Below are 24,343 nucleotides of genomic sequence, written 5' to 3'. Positions count from 1 at the left end.
CTGTGATGATTATGGTGATAGCAGTGTGTTATTTTTTTTTAAATTCTTATTTCATGACAATTATTTTAAACCATTCCAAAGTCTAAGACTGAGTGCTGATAAGTCTTAGACCTCACTTCCTTTGCCCTGAGTTCAGAGTCCAGTTGGATGATTAATGGAACCCTTACACTAATTGCATTATAGTTTTGAATGCTCTATTGAATCCCTCTTGAATCCAACCTCATCCATCAGTCATGTTGTCTGGGAAAGTCTCAGGAAATCACTTCCAGGAGTTCTAGATTCCTCTACTTGACCTCAGAGAGATTGATTTGAAATTGTACAATGCAACCAAATTTTCCATTTAGTATTCTTAGTTGCCATGAAAGCAAAAGAACCAATACAAAGATAATATTTTTATTGATTTGCTGCAGTTGCATTTTTTAAAATTGAAACAAAGGCCTAAATCTCATAATTTATTCTAGTGTATTTCATTTTGGCAGTTATTAGAAGGCTCTCTATTGTTGTGAAAACATATTATGGTCCTTTCCTAATCTTTGTGCTCTCATGAGTTTCAGATCTGGTAATAAAGACAGTAAAAACATCTCATTAATTTTATTTTTAAAATACTTTTTACTTAGATACTTGATGGGCTTTCTACACAGCTTTCTCTGCAAGAATAGATTTTAGAATGCCCCTTTAAAATGTTCTTTGACATAACTAAAGGAGTAAATTCAATTTTTGGAGAAAAAATACCCACATCCATGTCTTTTGTCAGAAATAGATGATCTGGGGTAGAAAGAGAAGTAGATCAGAGCTGAGGAGCTCTTTTGAATTTCTCATTCTGTCACTAGGACTCCATGAAATTAAAGAATTTTAAAAAGGCTCCTTTCTAAAGAGTTATGGAATTAAAACCTGGATTTTGTGTGCCAGGTAGACTGTAGTAGGAAAAAATAAAATCCTCCTAAACAATATCTACATCCTAATTTTTAGGACCCATAAATGTTACCTTTTATTAAAGAAAGTTCTTGGGGCACCTGGGTGGCTCATTTGGTTAAATGTCCAACTCTTGATTTCAGCTCAGGTCATGATCTCAGTGTTATAAGCCCACACTCAATATGGAGCCTGCTTGGGATTCTCTCTCTCCCTCTGCCCCTCCCCACCCCTGGCTTGTGCATATGCACACACACAGAAAGAAAGAAGGAAGGAAGGAAGGAAAGAAAGAAAGAAAGAAAGAAAGATAGAAAGAGAAAGAGAGAGAAAGAGAAAGAGAGAGAAAGAGGAAGGAAGGAAGGGGAATGTCTCTACAGATCTGATTAAATTAAAGGATCCTGAAATGCGGAGACTGTTCTGAGTTATCTGGAGAGGTCCAAATGCCATCACATGTATCATTATAAAACAGAAAGAAGAGTAATATTTTATCAACACTACACACAAGTTTTAGAAGTTAATGGGGGGGTGGGCACCTGGGTGGCTCAGTGGGTTAAAGCCTCTGCCTCCAGCTCAGGTCATGATCCCAGGGTCCTGGGATCATGCCCCATGTCAGGCTCTCTGCTCATCAGGGAGCCTGCTTCCCAATCTCTCTGCCCATGCCTGCCTCTCTGCCTACTTGTGATCTCTGTCTGTCAAATAAATAAATAAAATCTTAAAAAAAGAAAAAAAAAAGTCAATGGGAGTGTTGAATCACCAAGTTTTACATCTGAAACTAATAATACACTATATGTTAACTAACCTGAAGTTAAATGAAAACTTAAAAACAAACAAAGAAAAAGAAGTCAATGTGAAGATAGAGGCAAAGATTTGAGTATGTAGCCACCAGAAGCTGGAAGAAGCAAGGAATGAATTCTTCCTTAGCATCTCCATAGAGAATGTGGCTCTGTTAACTCAATTTTGACCCAGTGAAACTGATTTCAGACTGTGGCCCTCAGAACTATGAGAGAACAAATGCCTGTAGTTTTAAGCCATAGAATTTATGTATTTGTTACAGCAGCCATAGGAAACTAATACATTGTGCAAGTATTTACCTGAGAAAGAAACTGAGGTTCAAGGAAGTAGTAGTACTCACATAGAGTTATATACTTAATGGAAAAACTAGGGCTAGAAACCAAGTTCCCTGACTCCCAGTTTAGGAATGTTTCATTCATTATACCATCACCTTCTCTTCACGTTTCATTTGGGCACAAATCGGAGTAGTCATGACTTTTTTCCACTGAAACTCTTAGAATTAATATTCTTGTTACACCTATTCTCCTCCACTGGCTCTCTATCCCATTTAAATGATTTTATGTTGGACAAAAATACAGCATTAATCTAGCTGCTTCCAAAGAGGTGGGGATAGATGATATTCAAAATCCAACATATTTACCATTAAGACAAATAATTCTAAATAGAAGGGATAATTAAAAATCTTTTTCTAAGGTTTTCCCAATGTGTATAAGATCCCTAAAAATTCATGAGTGTTCTTATTGTTCTAATCACTCTCAAAATAAAATATTAATGTTTAATCTTTAAAAATTGAATAGAAGAAAAATGCATTTGATTTATTACTAGACCCATATCTTCTGACTCCAGAGATTCTTCCATAATATAATACTGCTGGTGATTTATTATGAATTAATGTTTTAGGATCCAAATGAATAGGAAAGTTTTTCCACGGCCTCAGCAAACCATTTTGTTAGCCAAAGAAGGCCTGTATTTTCTATTAATTAAAAAATGACTTTAAAAGTCTGTGATACATAAATATCTATTCTTTGGAGCTCACAGCAATCTTATTCTCTTGAAACATTTTAGTTTAAAAAGCAAGGATTTATGTGTGATGCTCTTATCAGTGGCAAAGATAACACAGCCACCAATAGATAATTTAGCTATAATGGTATTCTGAGTTTCTGTTGGGGTCATCCTGGCTGGATTAAATTCTTTCCATTTTCTATTTTTACTTAGAGAAGTAGGAGGAAAAGCCATTAATCTCATATTAGCTTGAGGGCCACACTTCAATACCACTTTATCTAAATATAGCTGCATTCCTTCCTCTTTAAAATGTTTGTTTATAGCACCAAAAAGTGGCCATAAAATGCTAATGGCTGGACTATGAAATACAGACACAAAGATAATTAGTTGCTTTCTAATTTAGACTTCATAATATGGACCAAATGACGTTAAATCTATTTTAAGAAAAATTGAAGTATCAGAAAATACTATCTCCTTAGCCACCTGCATTTCTCAATTTCTACTTCAGGAAAACCTCATAAAAGAATAATCAGGGAACCCTCTTTAGATTTGAGGTAATTAAATAGTTTCACTTAGTAGAGAAAAAAATGAAGCTGTTTCCTTCGATCAGTATATGGATAAGAAAGTGAACAAGAATGTAATAAAAAAATGAAGTCACTTAAGATAGAAGTTTACATTCAATAGAAATTATAGAAATTCTCATTAAAAGCAAAATGCATCATTTTATTAATTTTTATGGTTCTGGAAAAATTTTTATGCTATTGACTTTTATTAAAATTATAATGTCTATAAAAGAAACAACAGCAGCAATACTAAAAGTAAAAATTCTACCCTCCAAAAAATTTGGCTAACGCTATTCCAAGCCTCTTTCTGTGCATCTGCATGAATACAAATTCTGAACATGCTATGAAACAAAGATACACAGTAGTGTGAGAGGGTAAACTAAGCAGATGGCATATTTCGGTTTCTTCCAAGAGCTAACTCTGAGAAATGGTCTCAGATTCTCAAATGTAGGTGGTTTATTTGGGAGCTGATCCCAGGAGAACATGTGAGGTAGTAGAGAAAGTAACTCAGGGAAGGGAAAAGTTTAATGAAGAGCATCTTCATGAGTGGGCTACCTCTGTGGGTGATTGAGACCCCTTCCTCTTAGAGACTTTTTTAAAGGACTAAAGGACTCATGGAACATATGTCAAAGGTGTCCCACTCCTTTACGGGGGAACTGAAGTATTCATCCACCAACTATTCTTTGGTTGAGGTTTGCCTCAGAGGCATTAAATTCTAGGCAACTTCAGGGTTCTCTGGGGCAGAGAAGCAGAAAGATGCAGGTACTTGAGTAAGAGACCACGTGCCCAGAAACTGTCCACTGCAGCTGCAGGTGAACTCAGAAGACAGGACTGGGAGTTAATAATATACTAATACAAGTTACAGGGAATTTGTTCTAGTCAGAAAAGCTGGGGAAGGATTCCCCCAGGGAGAAATACTGAAAGTAATGAAAAAAATTCATTTTATACTAAAAACAATGGAAACCATTAAAACGTCTTAAGTAGTGAGTTGAAATGAAAACATATGTATCTTGAAAACGTTAATCTGGCAGCAGAGTAGAAATCCAATGCAACAGGAGCCAGAGCAACTGATGATACACGCCTTAAAGATGACTGTGATTGTCCACGGGATATGATTAGGTTCTTGGACTCAGAGAGTGGCGTTTTTAGTCATTTTGTTTTTTGTTTTTAACTTAAAAAAAAAAAAAGATTTTATTTATTTATTTGTGAGAAAGACAGAGAGAGAGAGAGAGCACGAGCAGTGGGGAGAGGGAGAAACAGGCTCCACCACCGAGCAGGGAGCCCAATGACCTGTAGCTCTACTCCATCCCAGGGCCCTGGGATCATGACCTGAGCGGAAGGCAGACTCTTATCCGACTGAGCCACCAACGTGCCCCAGAGAGTGTGGCATTTTTAAACACATGGATTCTAGCTCTAGACCACTCAGGTTTATATCTGCCTGTACTCCTTTCTAGCAACTTATATAAATGTCTTGTGTCAAGATTCTTTAGACTATAAAATGGAACAATGTGAGAAGCCAACTCACAGGTACTTGAGAGGATTAAGTGGGTTAATAAATAGTTCTTAGGAGAGTGCTGGCATTTAGTAAATAGCCTATTAATTTTAGCTATTATTACAAGGAGAAACACTTGGGGATGAAATGGAAAACCAACCTAAAGAAAGGCAGAACATTAGAGAAGGAATGTATAAAGGGAAAATATAGTGTTATGTTCTTACTTATAATTGATTTGAAAAATAACTGTTGGTTAATGCAAAAATAATAATGAACATTGGGTGATGACAGGGCATAGACAAATTAAATGAATGACAGCAATGTTAGTGGATGGGAAGAAGAAATTAGAAACACTCTAAGATCTAAGGTAGCTGCACTGCATGTGATTTAGTATAGTATTATTTGAAAGTTGACTTAAAGTGTATATTGTAAACTGCAGGACAACTTTTAAATGCTTTAAAAGAAGTATAATTGATAAACAGAGAAAAGATAAAACAGTATCACTGAATTCTCATTTGGAACAACAGAAGTCGTACAAGTGACAAGGTGGGGAGAAACAAATAACAAATGTAACAAATAGAAAACGATTATAAACTATTGATACAGTTCTATCAATAATCACTTCAAATGTGAATTGTCTAAATACATCGATGAAAAGGCAGAAATTTTCAGAGTGGATTAAAAAAAAACAACAACAAAAAACAGGACTCAGGACCTTGGGTGGTGCAGTCAGTTAAGCAACTGACTTGGTTTCAACTCAGGTCCTGATCTCAGAGTCCTGAGATCAAGCCCTGCATTGGGCTCCACGCTCAGCATGGAGTCTACTTGAGATTCCCTCTCCCTCTGCCCCATCACTCATGCTCTCTATCTAAAATAAATAAATCATTGCTTGGAGCACTGTATGTGGTGTATAAACAATGAATCTTGGAACACTGAAAAAATTAAATTAAAAAAATAGATCTTAAAAAAAAGGACTCAATTATATATTGTCTGAAAGAATCCCCTGTTTAAAGGCAAATTCTCAGGTAGTTTAACAGGAAAGTGTTGGGAAAAGAATACTATACATTTTAACACTAATCAAAACCAAGCTGAAGTAGCTGTATTAATCTCAGACAAAGCAGACTTCAGAACAATGCAGATTATCAGGATAGATATCGGTATCACATGATGATAAAGGTGTCACTTTTCCAAGTGGACACAGCAGACACAATAATCCTAACTTTGTTTTCATCTGAGAATGTAAGTGTCAAAATATATGAGGCAATAATTGATAGCATTGCAAGAAGAAATAGACAAATCCATAATTAAAGGTACAGACCTCAAAATCTTTTTGTCAGTAATTGATATATCAAGCAGGCAGAAAATCAGTAAGGATATGGATGATCTGAACAGCCCTCTCAATCAATTTTGTATAACTGACATTTATAGAATACTCCATCAAACAACAGCAGAATATACTTTTGTTTTAAGTGAACACTGAATAGTCACTGAAATAGACCACATTTGGGACTATAAAACACATCTTAACAAATTTTAAAAGAGAAATCACAAAAAGTATGTTTTCGGTTGCTAATGGAATGTGAACTGTAATAAAGATACCGGGGGTGGAGGGGAATCCATATTGTTGGAGTCTAATCAAGATATTTCTAAATAACATGGATCAAAGAAGAAGGCTCAGAATAAATTTTAAAAGTCTTTTCAATTAAATGAAATACAACTTACCAAATGTTGAAGAATGCAACAAAGTTGTACTTAGTATGAAATTTATAACATTTAGTGTACATGCTATAAAAGAATAAAGATCTAAAAGGGAAAAATCTAACCTCTGCCTTAGGAAACTAGAGAGGAAAAGCAAATTAAAAATAAAGTAAAGGGGCGCCTGGATGGCTCAGTTGGTTAAATGGCTGCCTTCAGCCCAGGTCATGGTCCCAGGGGCCTGGGATCCAGCTCCAGATAGGGCTCCCTGCTCACCAGGGAGCCTGTCTCTCCCTCTCCTCGCTGCTCCTGCTCATTCTCTCTCTCTCTCTCAAATAAATAAATAAAGTCTGTACAAAAATAAGCAGAAAAAATTAATATTAAAGACTGGAACAGAAATAAATGGAACTGATAAAAACAATGGAGAAAAGCAAAAAATCCCAAGACTTCTTTGAAAATACGAATTAAAAAAAAAAAAAAAACCCTCTAGCTAGAACAACCAAGAAAATAAAAAGGACAAAATTTAACCATATCAGAAATTAAAGAGATAGCCATTATTACTGAAATTAAAATAATGAAAGAATATACTCAACAAATCTAAGTCCAAAAAATTTGGTAACTTGGATGAAATGGGCCAATTCCTTGAAAAACAAACTACTAAAATCACACAAGGAGAAATAATCTAAGTAGACCTACATCTATTAAAGATTGGAATAATAATTATTAAGCTTACAAAAGAAAGCAATGGTCCAGATAGTTTCACTGGTAAATTCTACCAAACATTAAGGCAAAACGATAACAAATGTACAAAATCCCTTACAAAAAATAGAAGCAGGGAGAGTACCTCCTAACTCATTTTACCAGGTCAGAATAATCCAAATACCAAAAACACATAGAGATATTATAAGAAAATAAGAGACCAATATTTCTGGTAAACATAGATGCAAAATTAATCAAAAGAACATTACCAAATTGAGTCCAATAATGTATAGTTATATACCATGACTAGTTATACAAAGTTGGTTTAACATTTGAAAATCTATTAATGTAATTCCTCATAACAACAGGCTAAGGAAAAATACATGTGACCATATTAATTGATAAAGAAAAAGCACTTAGTAAACCCAATACCCATTCATTAAGACAAAACATACAAACAGGGCACCTGGGTGGCTCAGTGGGTAAAGCCTCTGCCTTCAGCTCAGGTCGTGATCTTGGGGTCCTGGGATGGAGCCCCGGATTGGGCTCTCTGCTTAGCTGGGAGCCTGCTTACCCCCCCTCTCTGCCTGCCTCTCTGCCTACTTGTAATCTCTCTCTGTCAAAAATGAATAAATAAATAAATAAATCTTAAAAAAACACAAAACCATACAATCAAAAACTCTTGGAACACTAAAAATAGAGGAGAACATCTAAACTTCATAAAAAAACTTCTACAAAAAACCTATAGCTAACATGACACTTCATGGTGACAGACATGCTTACCCCTTTAAGACTGGGAACAAAGAAGTATCCCTACTCACCACTCCTACTCAAAACTTTAATGAATATCCTAGTGTACAAAAGAGTATAACTAGGTTTTTAAAGTTTAAATTTTATTTTTTTAATTGAGGTTAAATTCATAGAACATAAAACTAATCATTTTCAATTCAGTGAGATTTAGTACATTATAATGTTATAGCGACCATCTTATCTAGCTCCAAAACATTTCCATTACTCCAAAATAAAACCCCATATACATTAAGCAATTATTCCCCATTGACCTTCTTCCCCAACCCCAGGTCCTACTATCCACCAATCTGATCACTGTTTATACAGTTATGTCTATATTGGATGATTCATATACGAGGAATCCCACAATATGTGATGTTTTGTGTCTCAGTTCCTTAGCTTACATAAAATTTTCTAGGGTTATACATGTTGTGGAATGTGTTAGTACGCCATTAATTTTTTATAACTGAATATATATATATATATATATATATATAGAGAGAGAGAGAGAGAGAGAGAGTCATATATATGGGGATATATATATATATCAGATATATATATATATATATATATATATATATATATATATATATATATCTCACAATTTTCGCCCATTTATCTGCTGATGGATGTTTGGGTTGTTTCCTACATTTTGGCTCTATATTCAAGGACTTATTTGAGTACATGTGTTCAGTTCTCTTGGGAATATATCCAGGCCCAGAATATGATAGATGATATGGTTATTCTATGTTTAACATTCTGAGAAAGCATCAAACTGTTTTTCACAGCAGAACTACTTTACATTCCCATCATTAATGTACAAGGATACAAATTTCTCCATCCTTGTTGACACTTGTTGTTCTTCTCTTATTTGTTACAACCATCCTTGTGGGTGTGAAGTGGTAGGTCACTGAGGTTTTGATTTGCACCTCTCTAATAATGCTGTTGAGTATTTTTTCATGTGCTTATTGCCCATTCTTTATCTTCCTTGGAAAGATGTCTACTTGTCTATTTTTTAAATGGGTTGTTTGAGTATTTTTCTTATTGCACTGTAGATCTTTGTATATTTTGGGTACTCGACCCTTATCAGATACATGATTCACAAATATTTTCTTTCATTCTGTGGGTTGTATTTTTATGTTCTTGATAGTTCCCTTGATACACAAAGGTTTTTAATTTTGATAGAATCCAAATTATTCTTTCTTTTGTTGCTTTTGGTGTCATATCTAAGAATTCATTACCAAATACAAGGCCATGATTTATCCCTACATTTTCACATAAAGAGCTTTATAAAATTTATCTTTTATATTTGACTTACTGATCCATTTTGAGTTATTATTTTATATGCTGTGAAGCAAGGATCAACTTCATTGTTTTGCATGTGGTATACAATGATCTCACTATCATTTATTGAAGAAACTATTCTTTTTTTTCTCTTTAAAAGATTTTTATTTATCTATTTGTCAGAGAGAAAGAGACAGAGAGCACAAGCAAGGGGAGTAGCAGGCAGAGTAGATAAGAGAGAAGCAGGCTCCCTGCTGAGCAAGGAACCTGATGCAGGACTTAATCTCAGGATCCCTGGATCATGACCTGAGCCAAAGGCAGCCACTTAACCAACTGAGCCACCCAGGCATCCCAGGAAAATATTCTTCGATCACTAACGGTCTTGGCACTCTTGTTAAAAATCAGTTGAGCATAGATGTATACATTTATTTCTAGACCACCAACTCTACTCTATTGGTCTAGATGTTTATCTTAAGTAATATCATACTGTTTTGTTTATTGCTGCATTGTAGTAAGTATTGAAATTGGTGTGAGTCTTGTTAAAGATTGTTTTGGTTATTCCAAGCTCCCTGTGACTTCTTATGAATCTGAGAATCTCTTTCTCTACTTCCTCAACAAGGCTACTAAGATCTGGATTACACTGTATCTGCAGAATATTTTGAGTACTTTTGCCATCCTGATGATCCTGATGATATAGGTCTTTGAATCCATGAACATGAGATATTTTCCATTGAGGTCTTTTTAAATTTCTTATAATGTTTTGTAGTTTTCAGTATACAACTCTTTCATCACCTTGGTTAAATTTATCCATAGGTATTTTATTCTTTTGGATGTCACTGTAAATGGAATTTTTTCCTTCATTACTTTTTGTTTGTTTGCTTCTAGTACATAGAAACAATTGATTTTTGTGTGTTAATCTTTTATCTTGCAACTTTTCAGAGTTCATTTTAAGTTCAGAAAGGATTTCATAGACTTGTTTCCAATTATTTTAAGCCTGTCAACTTGATATAATCCTCTGGTTAAATTTTCTGATAACCTATAAATAATCTGAATTTTTAAACACATCTATAAATTAATTCTAAAGTTTAGAGAGAGAGGCAAAAGACCCAGAATAGTCAACACAATCCTGAAGAATAAGAACAAAGTTAGAGGACTGGCACTACTTGACTTTAAGACTTACTATAATACCACAGTAAACAAGACAGTGTGGTACTGACACTGGTATTTATATTGAAAGAATAGACAAACAGCTCTATGGAACAGAATGAAGAGCCTAGAAATAAATCCACTAAATATAATCCACTTATTTTGGACAGAGGAGCAAAGGCAATGCAATGGAACAAAGACAGTCTCTTCAATACATGGTTCTGGAACAACTGGACATCTGCATGCAAAAAAAAAAAAAAAAAAAAAGAAGTGAATCTAGACATAGGTCTTACGGCCTTCACAAAAAGTGAAGATCACAGATATAAAACACAAAAATACAAATACCTCAAGTCAACATAGTAGAAAACCTCAATAATCTTGATGATACCTTTTTAGATAGAGCACCAAAGATACAACCTATAAAAGAAAGAATTAATAAGCTGGACATCATTAAAATGTGAGACTTCAGCTTGGTAAAACACAATATCAAGAGAATGAGAAGATAAACCATAAACTGGCAGAAAATATTTACAAAAGACACACCTGATAAAGGACTGTTATCCAAAATATACAAAGAGCTCTTAAATTCAACAAGAAACAAGCTGATTTTTAAAAATTAACCAAAGATATTAGGAGATTCCTCATTGAAGATGAAATACAGATGGCATATAAGCATATAAAAAGATGTTCCACATCATAAGTCATCAGGGGAATAAAAATCAAACATCAGTGAGATAAAAGTATATACCTGTTAGAAAGGCCAAAGTCCTAAACACTGACAACATCAAATACTAGCAAGAATGTGCAGCAACAGAAATTCATACAGTTCTGATCGTAATGCAAATTGGTACAACCACTTGGAAAGATACTTGGAGTAAGATAAAAGATACTTAGAATAAGATAAATTTCTTACTCCTACAAAATAGTCTTACAATACAATCCAGCAATCATACTCTGATATTCATCCAAAGGGATTAAAAACTTACCACACAAAAATTTGCACACAGTTTATAGCAGCTTTACTCATAACTTGGAAGCAAACCAAGATGACCTTCAGTACCTCAATGGATAAATAAACCGTGATATATCCAGATAATGGAATATTATTATTTGGTGCTAAAAACAAATGAGTTATCAAACCAGGAAATGACATGAAGGAAACTTATATGCATATTACTAAGTGAAAGAAGCCAGTTTGAAAAGGCTACATATGATTTCAACCATATGACATTCTAGAAAACTCAGAACTGTGGGGACAATAAAAAGATCAGTGGTTTCTAGCAGGGGAGAAGGCTGCTGTGGAGATGAACAAGCAGAAAATAGAGGATTTTTAGAGTACTAAAATTACTTTGTAAGATACATAATGGTGGATAAATATCTTTGTATATTTGCCCAAATCCATATAAGTCACAACACCAAGAAAGAACTCTTGGGTAAACAATGTACTCTGGATGGTGATGATTTGGCGCTATAGGTTATTCTTGGTAAAATATGTACCATTCTGGTGAGTGACAATGATAAAAGGGAAGGATATACATGTGTGCAGGCAAGGGTATGAGAAATATTTAGATTTTCCTCTCAATTTTATTGGCAACTTAAAACTGCTCTAAAAAATTGAGTATCTTTTTATTTTTTTTTTTTATTTTTTTTTTTTTTTAAAGATTTTATTTATTTATTTGAGAGAGAGACCGTGAGAGAGAGCATGAGCGAGGAGAAGGTCAGAGAGCGGAGAAGGTCAGAGAGCGAAGCAGACTCCCCATGGAGCTGGGAGCCCGATGCGGGACTCGATCCCGGGACTCCGGGATCATGACCTGAGCCGAAGGCAGTCGTCCAACCAACTGAGCCACCCAGGCGTCCCTAAAAATTGAGTATCTTTTTAAAAGAAATTTTTGAGAAATCTAATTAAATTGCTTACTGAAGTCCAGATATGTCATGATTGATACATTTATTGACCATCTATTTACTAATCCTATCAAGGAAAGAAATGAATTATATCTACCATCACTTTCTCTGAATACATGCTGATTCTTCATGACTATTTTCTTTTTACTGCTCAAAAACTATTCTTTTAATAATGTACCCTCGAATCTTTTCTGAGATAAGTCAACTCATTAGTCTATAGTTTGTGGTATATGCTATCTTTTTCTTTTTGAGAACAAGAACTTTTGCTAGCTAATGGTCATAACCAAGGAAAAGATGAAGAGAATCAAAGAATGTTTAATAAGATTTATTGCAGAAAATATATATTTTAAAATACAATGCACAAAATTATATTGAAAAAATTTTACATGCATGATTCTGAGAAGAAGGAAGGGAATTTAAGCTCTCATCAATACAATGAGAAATGAGAAAATGGTGACAGGAAAAGGATATAACAGAAAGTATAGGATTAATCCCAGAGAAGGAAAAGCCACATGTTCTCTAACATACACACACACACACACACACACACACACACACACAGAAAGCAAAAAGATGATTACCAAATATTGGTCAGTTCTAAAAGAAAGTGAGAACTTGAAGCATTTGACAGTACTCTAAGGAATGACATACTTTAAACTCCAAGAAGTTTAAAGTATTCTCATGGGGTGCCTGGGTGGCTCAGTGGGTCCTAGGATCGAGCCCCGCATCAGACTCTCTGCTCATCAGGGAGCCTGCTTCCCTCCTCACCCACCTGCCTGTCTCTCTGCCTACTTGTGATCTCTGTCAAATAAATAAAATCTTTAAAAAAATAAAAGAAGTTTAAAGTATTCTCAACAAAGCCCTTTACAGTTGAAGAAAGATCCAAACTAAGAGATATATAAACACTGCTATTCACGACCCACACATGACAATTCATAGTGAAACCAGGGCTGAGACATGGGAGCCAAGATGGTAGAGTAAGACAACATAATTGTGAATCACTCCAGTTCTCCCAGACTATCAACTCTATTAAAACTCTAGTGTTCCCCACCATAGCACATAAGAAGGCCATGCTTATAAGTCTTCATATGGATTACCTTCATTAATGTTACAATAATTAAGTGCTGTGTAAAACGTTTTATCAATAGATATATTGAAATTAAATGAGATGAACTAATTTGCTCCAAGTGAAACCACTAGTAGATGACGGAAATGGCATGTTAACTTCAATTCTGTAACTTCAGAGTCTAATTTCTTTTTTTTTTAATCATTAGTTTTTAATATAGTGTTCCATGACTCATTGTTTGCATATAACACAGAGCCTAATTTCTTAACCAGTAAGTTTGCAACCCAAGGTCATAACAATTGATTTTTCATCATTACTCTTCTTAAAAGTTAGATATAGCTAAATATAAGTTTGGGGTAATTTTTTTTCTGCATATATAGATGTAAAAAGTATTTATAGGTAATTCAGGTTTAGACTTAATGGAGATAAAACTGTCACGCTTACCTTTTGTTCAACAGGACCATGCAATGCAGTGCCAAGGCTTATACTCAGAAGCCAAAAGCTAATTCTTGTATCACTTAGGCTGAGCAGCATCTCAGGCTGAAGGAGCTTTTCTTCCTATATATAAAATGATACAACATGGTTAGTTTAAGACTCTCTGTGCCTTTTTCTCATCCTAAGCATACTTGAATATAGAATACTTTGGTAATGGAAACCCTGTTTCTTTCAATCCAATTCTGAACTGAGTCAGCAAAATTATTCCAAGCCTGATATTTTTAATGCTGTTATAGTTGCTATATTCCAGTGGGAATTTGACTACATTGGAAGCAGCTAAAATGGGGAGGTCAGTGCAGGGTAGTGTTGCTTGATGCACCCAGCTGGGTAAGTTGGAGTAAGCGCTGTGCCAGGGACCCAAGTGGACTATAAAAAGGAAATTGAAGAAAAGAAAGCTAGTTGGGCAAATCCAAGGCAGATCCCCTAAAGGAGATATGAGAAGAGATAGAAGCCCAAAAGAGAACAGATGCCAAAGTCAATTCCTTCATGACGTTCTCACATAAAACGGTTTATTGCAAAATTCCTTAGAAAAGTGACTCAACCTCATAAAAACTTCCAATATTAGCCAATTGGAATGAAATTATGGGTATATTTTACCAGTCATCTTTTTGGGTTTAACTCATGATGATCAAGCCCTAGTGGATTTTCTTTCATTCTGATATATATTCTAAAATTTAGATATTAAACTGAAGCTCAGAATCTCCCTCCAGACTTTGGACCTACAAAAATGGATTGGATCATTTTCAATAACCATTTGTTTTTTCTGGCTGGATTTGTGGTCCAACATGTTTCCTGTTGGTCAGGAAATACCAAAAGCACAGCCTTTCCTCAGGAATTTGGCCATTTAGTTTCCAATTCTTTGCCAGAACTTAAACATGCTAAATAAAAGGATGGAGGGGATGAAAAGAAAAAAAGAGAAATAGCACAAATTTTCAAAGCTAGGAAAGGAATGATTTCATTTTTTGGAGTAACGAGTGAAGAATTTTAAAAGAAATAGTCAATAAAATAAATGTTTTATAAGAAATCTGTTTCAAAAAATTATATACTTTAATCAAGGTTATCATTCTGTAAGACTGATGATTAGAAACAGTTAAGTAGAGCAAAAATTCCCTAAAACTGAAGAGCAAAATATACCACTAGTGTTTGCTTGACATGTTGGATCAATTTTCTTGGTTCTATTTGATGAGCAAGATGATTATTCTAGGATACTTCAAAATGGGATAAACATAATAATCAGGTAAAACTGATTAAATATTACTGTCAAATTGGTATCAGTTTACATGAAAAAAGTCAAAAGTGGAAAGTTAAACATTTTCTAAGCATGTACTACATCTATTCCTTTATCTCATCTCCACCTGGAAGAGGGTTAAGTAAAATTGTTTCTAAACCTGTATATAAAGGGCACATTTCCAGAATAAAAATGTGGATGGCAGACAGATCTGGCAGAACCAGAAGGATAAGGAACCTGGGAACGCCTGGATAAGATAATGGGCTTTGGTCTAGACACTGTTAAACTCAATCTGGCAGTACTGTATTTGACTTGGGACTTGGTTAAAATCCTGCAGTGGGTGGTTCTGAAAATAAAAATCCAGTTAAACCATCTGGCTCTTCAGCTATGCAAAATATAAAGCAGTTTGCCTGGATACCCTCTATCACTCCCTCTCTGATGACTTTCTTTGCTAGATTCTATTTTTGGCATTTTTATTATTCAGAAAAAGCATTTAAGCATGCTGAATCCCCCTCTACCAATTGATAATGAAGCTTTTCAAAGCATAATGCATATGACTGTCAGTTATAAACTATCTTTTGAAAAATAAAAGCAGACATTAGACTATATGTTATTTTTCATACTTCGTTTTACTATCACATAGTTTTATCTTTTGAAATGAGGTTATATAGAGATGCAATTTACTTAGTGCTCCAGTGGCTGATTTTCGAGGTTTTGTAAGCTATTAAACCATTATGCAACCTACTCAAATAATAAATCTTTTAAAATCAAAAACAGCCAATCATGAAGAGACAACAACACAGAGAGAGAAAATTAATTCAGGTACAAATTCACATTTAATGGATATAAACCTCAATGATTGTGGAACAGAATGCTAAGTATAGTTAATTTAATTTACTGTAATCTCCTTTAAAGCAATCCATACTTGCTCAGAAAATTAAATAAGTTATTGTACACATTAGTTTTGGAATAAATATTTTCCCTTTGTCTAGGAAAATACACAAATAAGGTTAATCCATATATGAAACAAAAAGAAATGTGTAATTTATGGAATTAGGCTTTTTAACTTTAGTTACATTCCTTATTTTCCCTACAGGCGTGTCTCTTGGCTCATAAATATAGAAATATCTAATATTAGCAATATTCAAAGAATTGTACTCTAAGCAATAAGAGACCACTTAAAATAATCAACATGAAAAACTTACAAGGTATTTCAATTATTAAGTGTTGAAGGCAATGGAAAAATACATGTATTTATACAGTGCCAATAAGAGAGTAAGAGTAGAAAATTTCTGGAGTGTTGACAATAAATATGAATATTTTAAAACAGACTTATTCTTTGAATCAGAAATTCCACGTCTAACAGTTTTAGTCTAAGGACATATTTGGAAGAGTATACAAAATTATATATATGTCAGAAAAAACATTTAAGCATGCCGATATATATATATATATATATATATATATATATATATATATGGGCAAGAAGATAAATGCTTTATACGTGTGTACTTATCATGTGCATGTATATTGTGTGTGTGTATATATATTTAGGCAGCATTACTTATTTATTTTCAAAACCAGGAACTAAGCATAAATAAAATATAAACAATGCATGATATAGCCAATGAATGTGATGTCATGAAGTCATAATAACAAATTTATTTTTAATAATGTGCCAATTTATTGATGATTATAGAATTAAAAAGAAGGATATCTATGATGTTTCTGGGAGGCATGACAATCTTTTCTAAGTGCATGTGTGTATGTGTGGAGACACATGTAAAATGTGGGAGGGAAAAGAAGAAACAAGAATGGAAATGTTGAAACTGAGTGATGAATACAGTAGAGTGCATTACACTAATCTTTCTAATTTGTGTGTTGAAAAGTTTCATAGCATTTTTTTTTTAAACACACAAGATTCCATACCCATTTTTAGTAGTACAATCGACCCTTGAACAACAGGAGTTTGAACTGCGGATTGTACTTATACAGACATCTTTTACTTACAGTACTGTAAATGTGTTTCCCTCATGATTTTCTTAGTAACATTTTCTTTTCTCTAGCTTACTTTTATCCTAAGAACACAGTATATAATACATATTACATAGAAAATCCAGTTAATCAACTGTTTAGCAGTTAGGCTTCCAGGGAGTCAGAAGGTCTGTGTGGATTTTCCACCAGGCAGATCAAAGAGGGGAGCTCTACCCCCTACCCCCACCTGTTGGTCAAGGGTCAGTCTTTGGGTGGTGGAATTGTGCACATTTTTTCTTTTTATTAGTGAATGTATATTACTTAGTAAATACTTTAAAAGTAAAAATGAACAAAAATTATATCTGCAGGAAGACATCTTTTGCTTGTTGTTTGCTCAACCCTATGCTCCATTCAAGTGCGGTTGACAATTCCACCTCCCCTCTCAGATCCACTTGCTTTCCAAAGCCAAAGTCTTCCGTTGAGCTAAATGCATACAGTGGATTGTACTTCAGAAAACTTTGGTTCAGCATCAGTCACTTTGTTCCTGCTGAAGCCATAACACCTACTTCCAGACTCTTGCTTTTCTGACTCCCGCTATTACCCAGAATGGTCCCTTGAGTCCCAGCAATTTTCCTAGGGAGAGTTCTTTTTGTCTGTTGTTACCCTAGTTTGCATTTATGTGTACAATGGCCTACATGTCTACCTGCTCTCCTGACCTGAGTCTTTCCCTGTCCGTTCACGCTGCCCTCGGCCTTCTGCTTTGTTTGGCCTTTGCCCCTCTTCTCTCTAGATTCATAGCATCATTTGATTTTTCTCTTGTTAATAATCTTTACCCATTTGGATTGGATGGCACATTGTTCACATCTGGTCTATATCCCATCCAAACCAATAACCTCCATGGACTAGAGAGCTCTGGTGCTGCCCAAGCAGACATGACACAAATCTTAGCAGAGAAGATAAAATCAAGGTGTGTCAGTGATGAATGATCTGGACTAGAACATTTTTGGCATTTCTGTATTCTCAGAGATGAGGCATATGACTGGAGGAAAAACTGGAGTCTGGAGTTAGACCACCTGGACTCAAATTGTGGGTCTGCTGTTCAGTAGCTATGAAACTGTAGACAAATTAAGTGCCTCAGTGTTACCATCTGTAAAATGGGAGAAATATTAGCTGTGAGGATTAAATGAATAAGTATATAGCACACTGTTAGAACAGTGCTTAATACACAAACATATCAATTCACATTGGTTTTTATTACTAAATCTAATATTGATTATGAACTTCTTTGAACAGGGAGATTAATAAACAAATACTTGTGGGAGAAAGTTAGAATATTAAATAACAAAAGAACAACCAAAACATAAAAGTTAGGTCTTGAAAGAACATGTGAATACTTTCATTCCTTTAGTAAATATTGACTGAGATTCTGTGATGATGAAGCCACCATGCTTAGATACTGGGCACAGGGCTGAGAAGAAGGTAAGTGAAACCTCTGCCCTTATGTCACTTACACTGTAAGGAGCTTACATTCAACTTGATGAATGAACGTATCAGTGGCTTTGTGGATGCCAAGGAATGTGATTATAACCTTTGTTCTGAAGTGGCTTTCTCTTTACCAGTAAAGCCATTTCCGGGTACATTCAAGAATTAGAAATTTTGCCTCTGTTCTTCTTGACTTTGAAAGGTGATTCATGACTATGTATTTATTAATCAAGTTAAAGGTTGCCTATTCATTTTATCAGATTATATCCATTTTAATTATATAAGGAGTAGAATATATAAACATGCTTTACTTCAACTTGGCAAATAAAATAATACTAGGATCAATAACATATTCAGGGCTTTGGGTTTTTTTTTTTCTTTTCCAGAAGAAAAAATAGCTTTATTATTTTTATTATACATTTTTACAATGCCTGCTTATTGAAAAGTTTTTAATAATTCATAAAGTAATAAAAGATAAAGGAAATCCAATCCCCTAATTTAAATAACCACCATGATATTTTGTGATAGACTTTTCATGATTTTCTTCATGCATTCGTTTGCATATAATTTATATGCTTGGGACCATATTATAAAAGATATTTTAGTCATCACTATCTTGCTTTCCTTTTTCCCTTCTCCTCTTCTTCCTTCAGTTTTTGCCTCTATAAACAATGTTAAAATAGAATTACACATGAACATTCTCTATTGGTACTTTCATTTCTATAGGTTAAATTCTAAAAGTAGGATTTCATAGTTTTAAATTTTTACTAATAATGCTGAACTCTTTTCCAGAGTAGTCATATCAACTTAGAGTCTACCAGCACTTTATCAGAGTTCTTACTGTTCCCCATCTTACGGACACTTGGTATGTTCAGGCTTTTACATTTTTTTTTAACAGTTTCTATGGTGTAATTGTATTTCATTTTAGTTTAGATTTATATTTTCCTGATTTGTTCTTCTTTGAATTGCCTTTTCATATTTAGGGATTTGGGGGACATTCAAAATATAAGAGCTTTTGTCTTTAATAAATTCTATAAAATTTCACTATCTCTTCTAATACAACTTCTCTTTTTTCTCTTTATTCTGTCTAGAATACTTTGATATATAGAACTTAACACTCTATCCTGTATGCCACTCAATGTCTCTCAGATTTTCATTCATATTTGTCTCTTTTTGATATTTGTGTAATCTCTTTAGATACCAGTTCACTAATTATTTCTTCAGTTATGCCCAAAGAAGAATACCATCTCTAAATTCCTAATTTCAATCTTCAACTGCTTTCTAATAGGCTTACTTCATTTTTTCAGATTAGCTAATTCATTTTGATAGCACTTTTTTTCATATTACTTTTAGTGTCCTCTTATAATATTTCATTAAACTCAATGGGTGTATTTATTTTATTTTATATTCTGTGTATCTGATCATTCAAAATTGGTGGTCTATATGCACCTCATTTTGCAGACATCTTTTTGTTTTTAACTATAGTATATTATTACTATCATTTATAAAAATGGAATGTTAAATATTCTAGTTATATGTTCACATTATTAGCAAATAGAGATAATCTCTATTTTTCTGATATTAGTTATTTCACGTTTTTTGTCAAATTGCATTTACCAATAGCTCCAAAATAGTGTTGACTGCTATTTTCTAATCATGTCTATCTCCTCCATTACAAATGCTATATGCTAACAAACTGTACATAAATAGAAAAAGGTCATCAAAAAAAACCACAAAATGCAAACAAAACGTACATTTATTATCCAGCAAGCATTGTCAATAAATTACATGTGCCGTATTCTTTGGATACCTCTAAACAAAACTTAGACACAAATACATAAAGGATTATAAGGTGTTAAGTAGGTGCAGCCACTCTGGAAAACAGCATGGAGGTTCCTCAAAATGTTGAAAATAGAACTGCCCTATGACCCAGCAATTGCACTACTGGGTATTTATCCTAAAGATACAAACGTAGTGATCCAAAGGGGCACGTGCACCCGAATGTTTATAGCAGCAATGTCCACAATAGCCAAACTATGGAAAGAACCTAGATGTCCATCAACAGATGAATGGATCAAGAAGATGTGGTATATATACACAATGGAATACTATGCAGCCATCAAAAGAAATGAAATCCTGCCATTTGCGACAACATGGATGGAACTAGAGCATATAATGCTTAGCGAAATAAGTCAAGCAGAGAAAGACAACTATCATATGATCTCCCTGATATGAGGAAGTGGTGATGCAACATGGGGGCTTAAGTGGGTAGGAGAAGAATCAATGAAACAAGATGGGATTGGGAGGGAGATAAACCATAAGTGACTCTTAATCTCACAAAACAAACTGAGGGTTGCTGGGGGGAGGGGTTTGGGAGAAGGGGGTGGGATTATGGACATTGGGGAGGGTGTGTGCTTTGGTGAGTGCTGTGAAGTGTGTAAACCTGGCGATTCACAGACCTGTACCCCTGGGGATAAAAATATATGTTTATAAAAAATAAAAAATTTAAAAAAAAAAAGGTGTTAAGTATTTCTCTTACCCAAACTGTCATGACAAAGGCAAAAAAGATTGAAAAAGACATAGTACACAAGGATAAAGACAATGTGTAAAGGAAGTTACTTTAACACAACTTTGGAAACTAGGAAGGAGGTGGATGACTAGTGTATTAGTTTCCAATGACTGTTTTAAACAATTATTATAAACTTGATGTCTTAAAATAACACCCATTTATTCTCTTACACTTCTGAAGGTCAGAAATCCAAAATGGTTTCACTAACCTAAACCAAGTTTCTGGCAGAGTTGTGCATCCTTGGGAAGCTCTATGGTGTATTTCTGGGTATTAGAGCTGCATTCCTTGGTTCAGGACCCCACCTTCCATCTTCAAAGCTACAAGCAAAGTATCTTCAAATCTGTTTCATTATCCCATTACTGTCTTCCTCTTCTGAAGTCAAAAAATCACCCCTCAGGGGCGCCTGGGTGGCTCAGTGTGTTAAAGCCTCTGCCTTCGGCTCCGGTCATGATCTCAGGGTCCTGGGATCGAGCCCTGCATTGGACTCTCTGCTCAGCGGGGAGCCTGTTTCCCTTCCTCCCTCTCTGCCTGCTTGAGATTTCTGTCTGTCAAATAAATAAATAAAATCTTAAAAAAAAAAAATCACCCCTCAGACTCCCCTTGTAAAAATAGCGGCAATTACATTTTGGGATCATCTGTACAAAACAAGATAATTTCCCCATCTCAAGATCCATAACTGAATCACATCTGCAATGCCCCCCTATGCCTTGTAAAGTTACACTCCCAAGTTCCATGGATTAGGTCCTTGATAATATTTTGAGGCTATTATTCAACCTATCACATGTGGTAGACTAACATATCAAAGCTGAGAATTACACAGTCAGTAAGGAAAGCAACAGAAGCAGGAGATTTCCTCACAGAACCACAGTAGGGAACAGTGATTAAAGCCATCAGCCACATACCTCTACAATTGGAGGTAATTGATGCGGTAGAAATCAGGAGAATTGGTTAGCTATGGGATATCATTAGATTCCTCAGATCACTTTCCCAAATGTTAACAGTCAGGTCACTTCTCCCGTCTAATGCAGTGGACTCAGGGACACTGCATATTACTAAGAGCAATGACACCACATGAAAAATGAATAGTCATTAATTATCATTGAAGCCCGTTTTCCCAATCAGCTCTAAGAATGCTTATAGAAAGGCTGATACATCCTGGCCTGGAGGATAAATGAATATTCTTTATGGAGACGTACAGAGACAATAGAACAAAAGATACTGACTCGTGTGAATCTCCCAATAAAACAAAAGTTTAAATACCACATAGTAGATCACACCAACGGACAAAACCCACATACACACTCATACCTTTGGATCAATTTTTTATGTCTATTTTATAAATCCTAACAGAAAATCATGTATAACAAGACATTTGAAGAAAGCCTCTAATATAAAGACTAAAGTAAACAAAGGGGAAAAAGAAAAGAATCTTAGCGAAGAAGCAAAAGACTTTTTTCTTAAACTGGCACTTTAGATCTTCAGAGAGATTAGAATTATTATACTCATAAAAGGAGAACAGGAGGTAATTTTTTTAAATGCCATGCACAGAAAAAAAAAAAAATCCTGGAAGGTAAAATCATGACAGTAAAAAAGGAATTCTAATAGAAAGGTTAAAGACAAAGATGAAGAAACCTCTCAAAAAGCAGAAAAAAGGGAAAGACTAGAATATTAAACCAGGACTTAAAATGCTGAACATTTACAATTCCAGGAAGAAAGCTAAGAAAATACAGAGAAAAGAAAATTATCAGAGATAAAAGTTCAACATTTTCTCCAAACTGGAGCCCATGAATTCTTGAAGAGGGATCAAGTCCTCAGCATAATGGTTACACAGATATACATAAAAATGTATCACTGTGAAATTTCAGAATACATGGGGGCACAGAGAAAATTCTAGAAGTTTCCCAAGAGAAATTACAAGAGCCCACATTGCAGAATCAGAATGACATCAGACTTTTCAACAAAAATGCTATAAGCTAGAACACAGTGGAGCAATGCCTTCAAAATTCTCAGGGAAATGAATTTCCAACTAAGAATTGTATCCTCAGACAAACTATTAAATTAAGTAGAATAGCTAAAGTTAAAAGAGTTAAAATTTTAGTAATTTTACCGCCCATGCATTCTTTTTCAGGAAGCTACAGGAGAATGTAATCAATTAAAATGAACAGGTTAACAAAGAAGGAAGAAAACAGGAGATCCAAGCAACAAAAGACACACACACACACACACACACACACACACACACACACGAAACGAGAAAAGAAAAGAAAAATGTTTCCACTAATTCATGGTGATGGTGATGAGACACCTACGACAGTTTTCTCAACTGAGTGTGATTTGGTCTCCCAGAGGACATGTAACAATGTCTGGAGACAATTTATTATCACAGGTTGGGCAGTGGGGAGAGTGCTACTGGCATCTAGTGGATAGAGGCCACAGATGCTGCCAAACATCCCATACCGTGCAGGGACAAGCCCCTGCAACAAATAATTATCCAACCCCAAATGTCAATAACGCTGAGGAAGTTGAGAAGTTCAGTTCTAGGCTAATGGCTGTGCAGCAGGGCGAAACAGGAACCAGTACAACTTAAACAGATTCTGGATTCATTCTGTGGTCAATTTAGAACCACTGACATCTTAGATCTAAGCCTCAGAAAGTATCTTTTAACAGATGGACAACATTATGATATAACGTGAGCAGTGTGGTTACAGAGACAGGCAGAAAGTACTTGACACAACTGAGACATTTTCCTTGACTCTAATTGATATATTACTAATTTTTGGCCTAATAGAAAATATTTCTCATGATCCTGCCACAAACTCACATTGCAACTTTATCTTCCATCAGTCTTCTCTCCCACAGGGTGTGATTTTTTTAACGTAGAGCAATTGAATTCTCCATTCATTGCTCATGCTGTTTTCTGCTCCTTAATTTCTCTGTCCACCTTGTTCTCCCCAGGGAATTCATTATCAACATCCAAAACTTAGCTCCGGAAATTAATAAAGCAGCAATCAATTAAAAATGAATAAAATGGCTCCTCAATGGCAATGCATTCTTATTCTTAAATAATACATATTGATCATGTAAACTGTCGGTTTAAGTATTATTTAAGGGGATTCCAGCTACTGTGATCAACAAACCCCCAAACGTACAATAGCTCAGACATAATAGAAGTTTCTTGCTCACTCTCATAAAATCCAAATTCCAAATGAGTAGGTGCCTCCCTTCTCAGAAGTAATTTAGAGGTCCAGGCACCTTC

The 24,343-nt window shown here is 34.7% G+C and overlaps 1 protein-coding gene across 1 annotated transcript in view; it reads right to left on the bottom strand.

Moving 5' to 3' along the window:
* The window catches only part of TMEM196 (transmembrane protein 196), a 203,832-nt gene extending 181,434 nt beyond the window's left edge, over positions 1 to 22,398 (bottom strand). The window contains exons 1-2 of the mRNA XM_032305451.1: positions 21,990 to 22,398; positions 13,784 to 13,897 (exon numbers count right to left, since the gene is read on the bottom strand). Coding sequence (XP_032161342.1) covers positions 13,784 to 13,873 — 90 coding nt within the window. The 5' untranslated portion in view covers positions 13,874 to 13,897; positions 21,990 to 22,398. The remainder of the gene's footprint in view (positions 1 to 13,783; positions 13,898 to 21,989) is intronic.
* Between the last annotated feature and the right edge of the window lie 1,945 nt (positions 22,399 to 24,343).

Source organism: Mustela erminea, chromosome 11, assembly GCF_009829155.1.
Source record: "Mustela erminea isolate mMusErm1 chromosome 11, mMusErm1.Pri, whole genome shotgun sequence".
In the NCBI taxonomy this organism is placed as follows: domain Eukaryota; kingdom Metazoa; phylum Chordata; class Mammalia; order Carnivora; family Mustelidae; genus Mustela; species Mustela erminea.
Note: the sequence above shows the minus strand (reverse complement) of the source record. Positions and strands in the feature narration are given on the sequence as shown.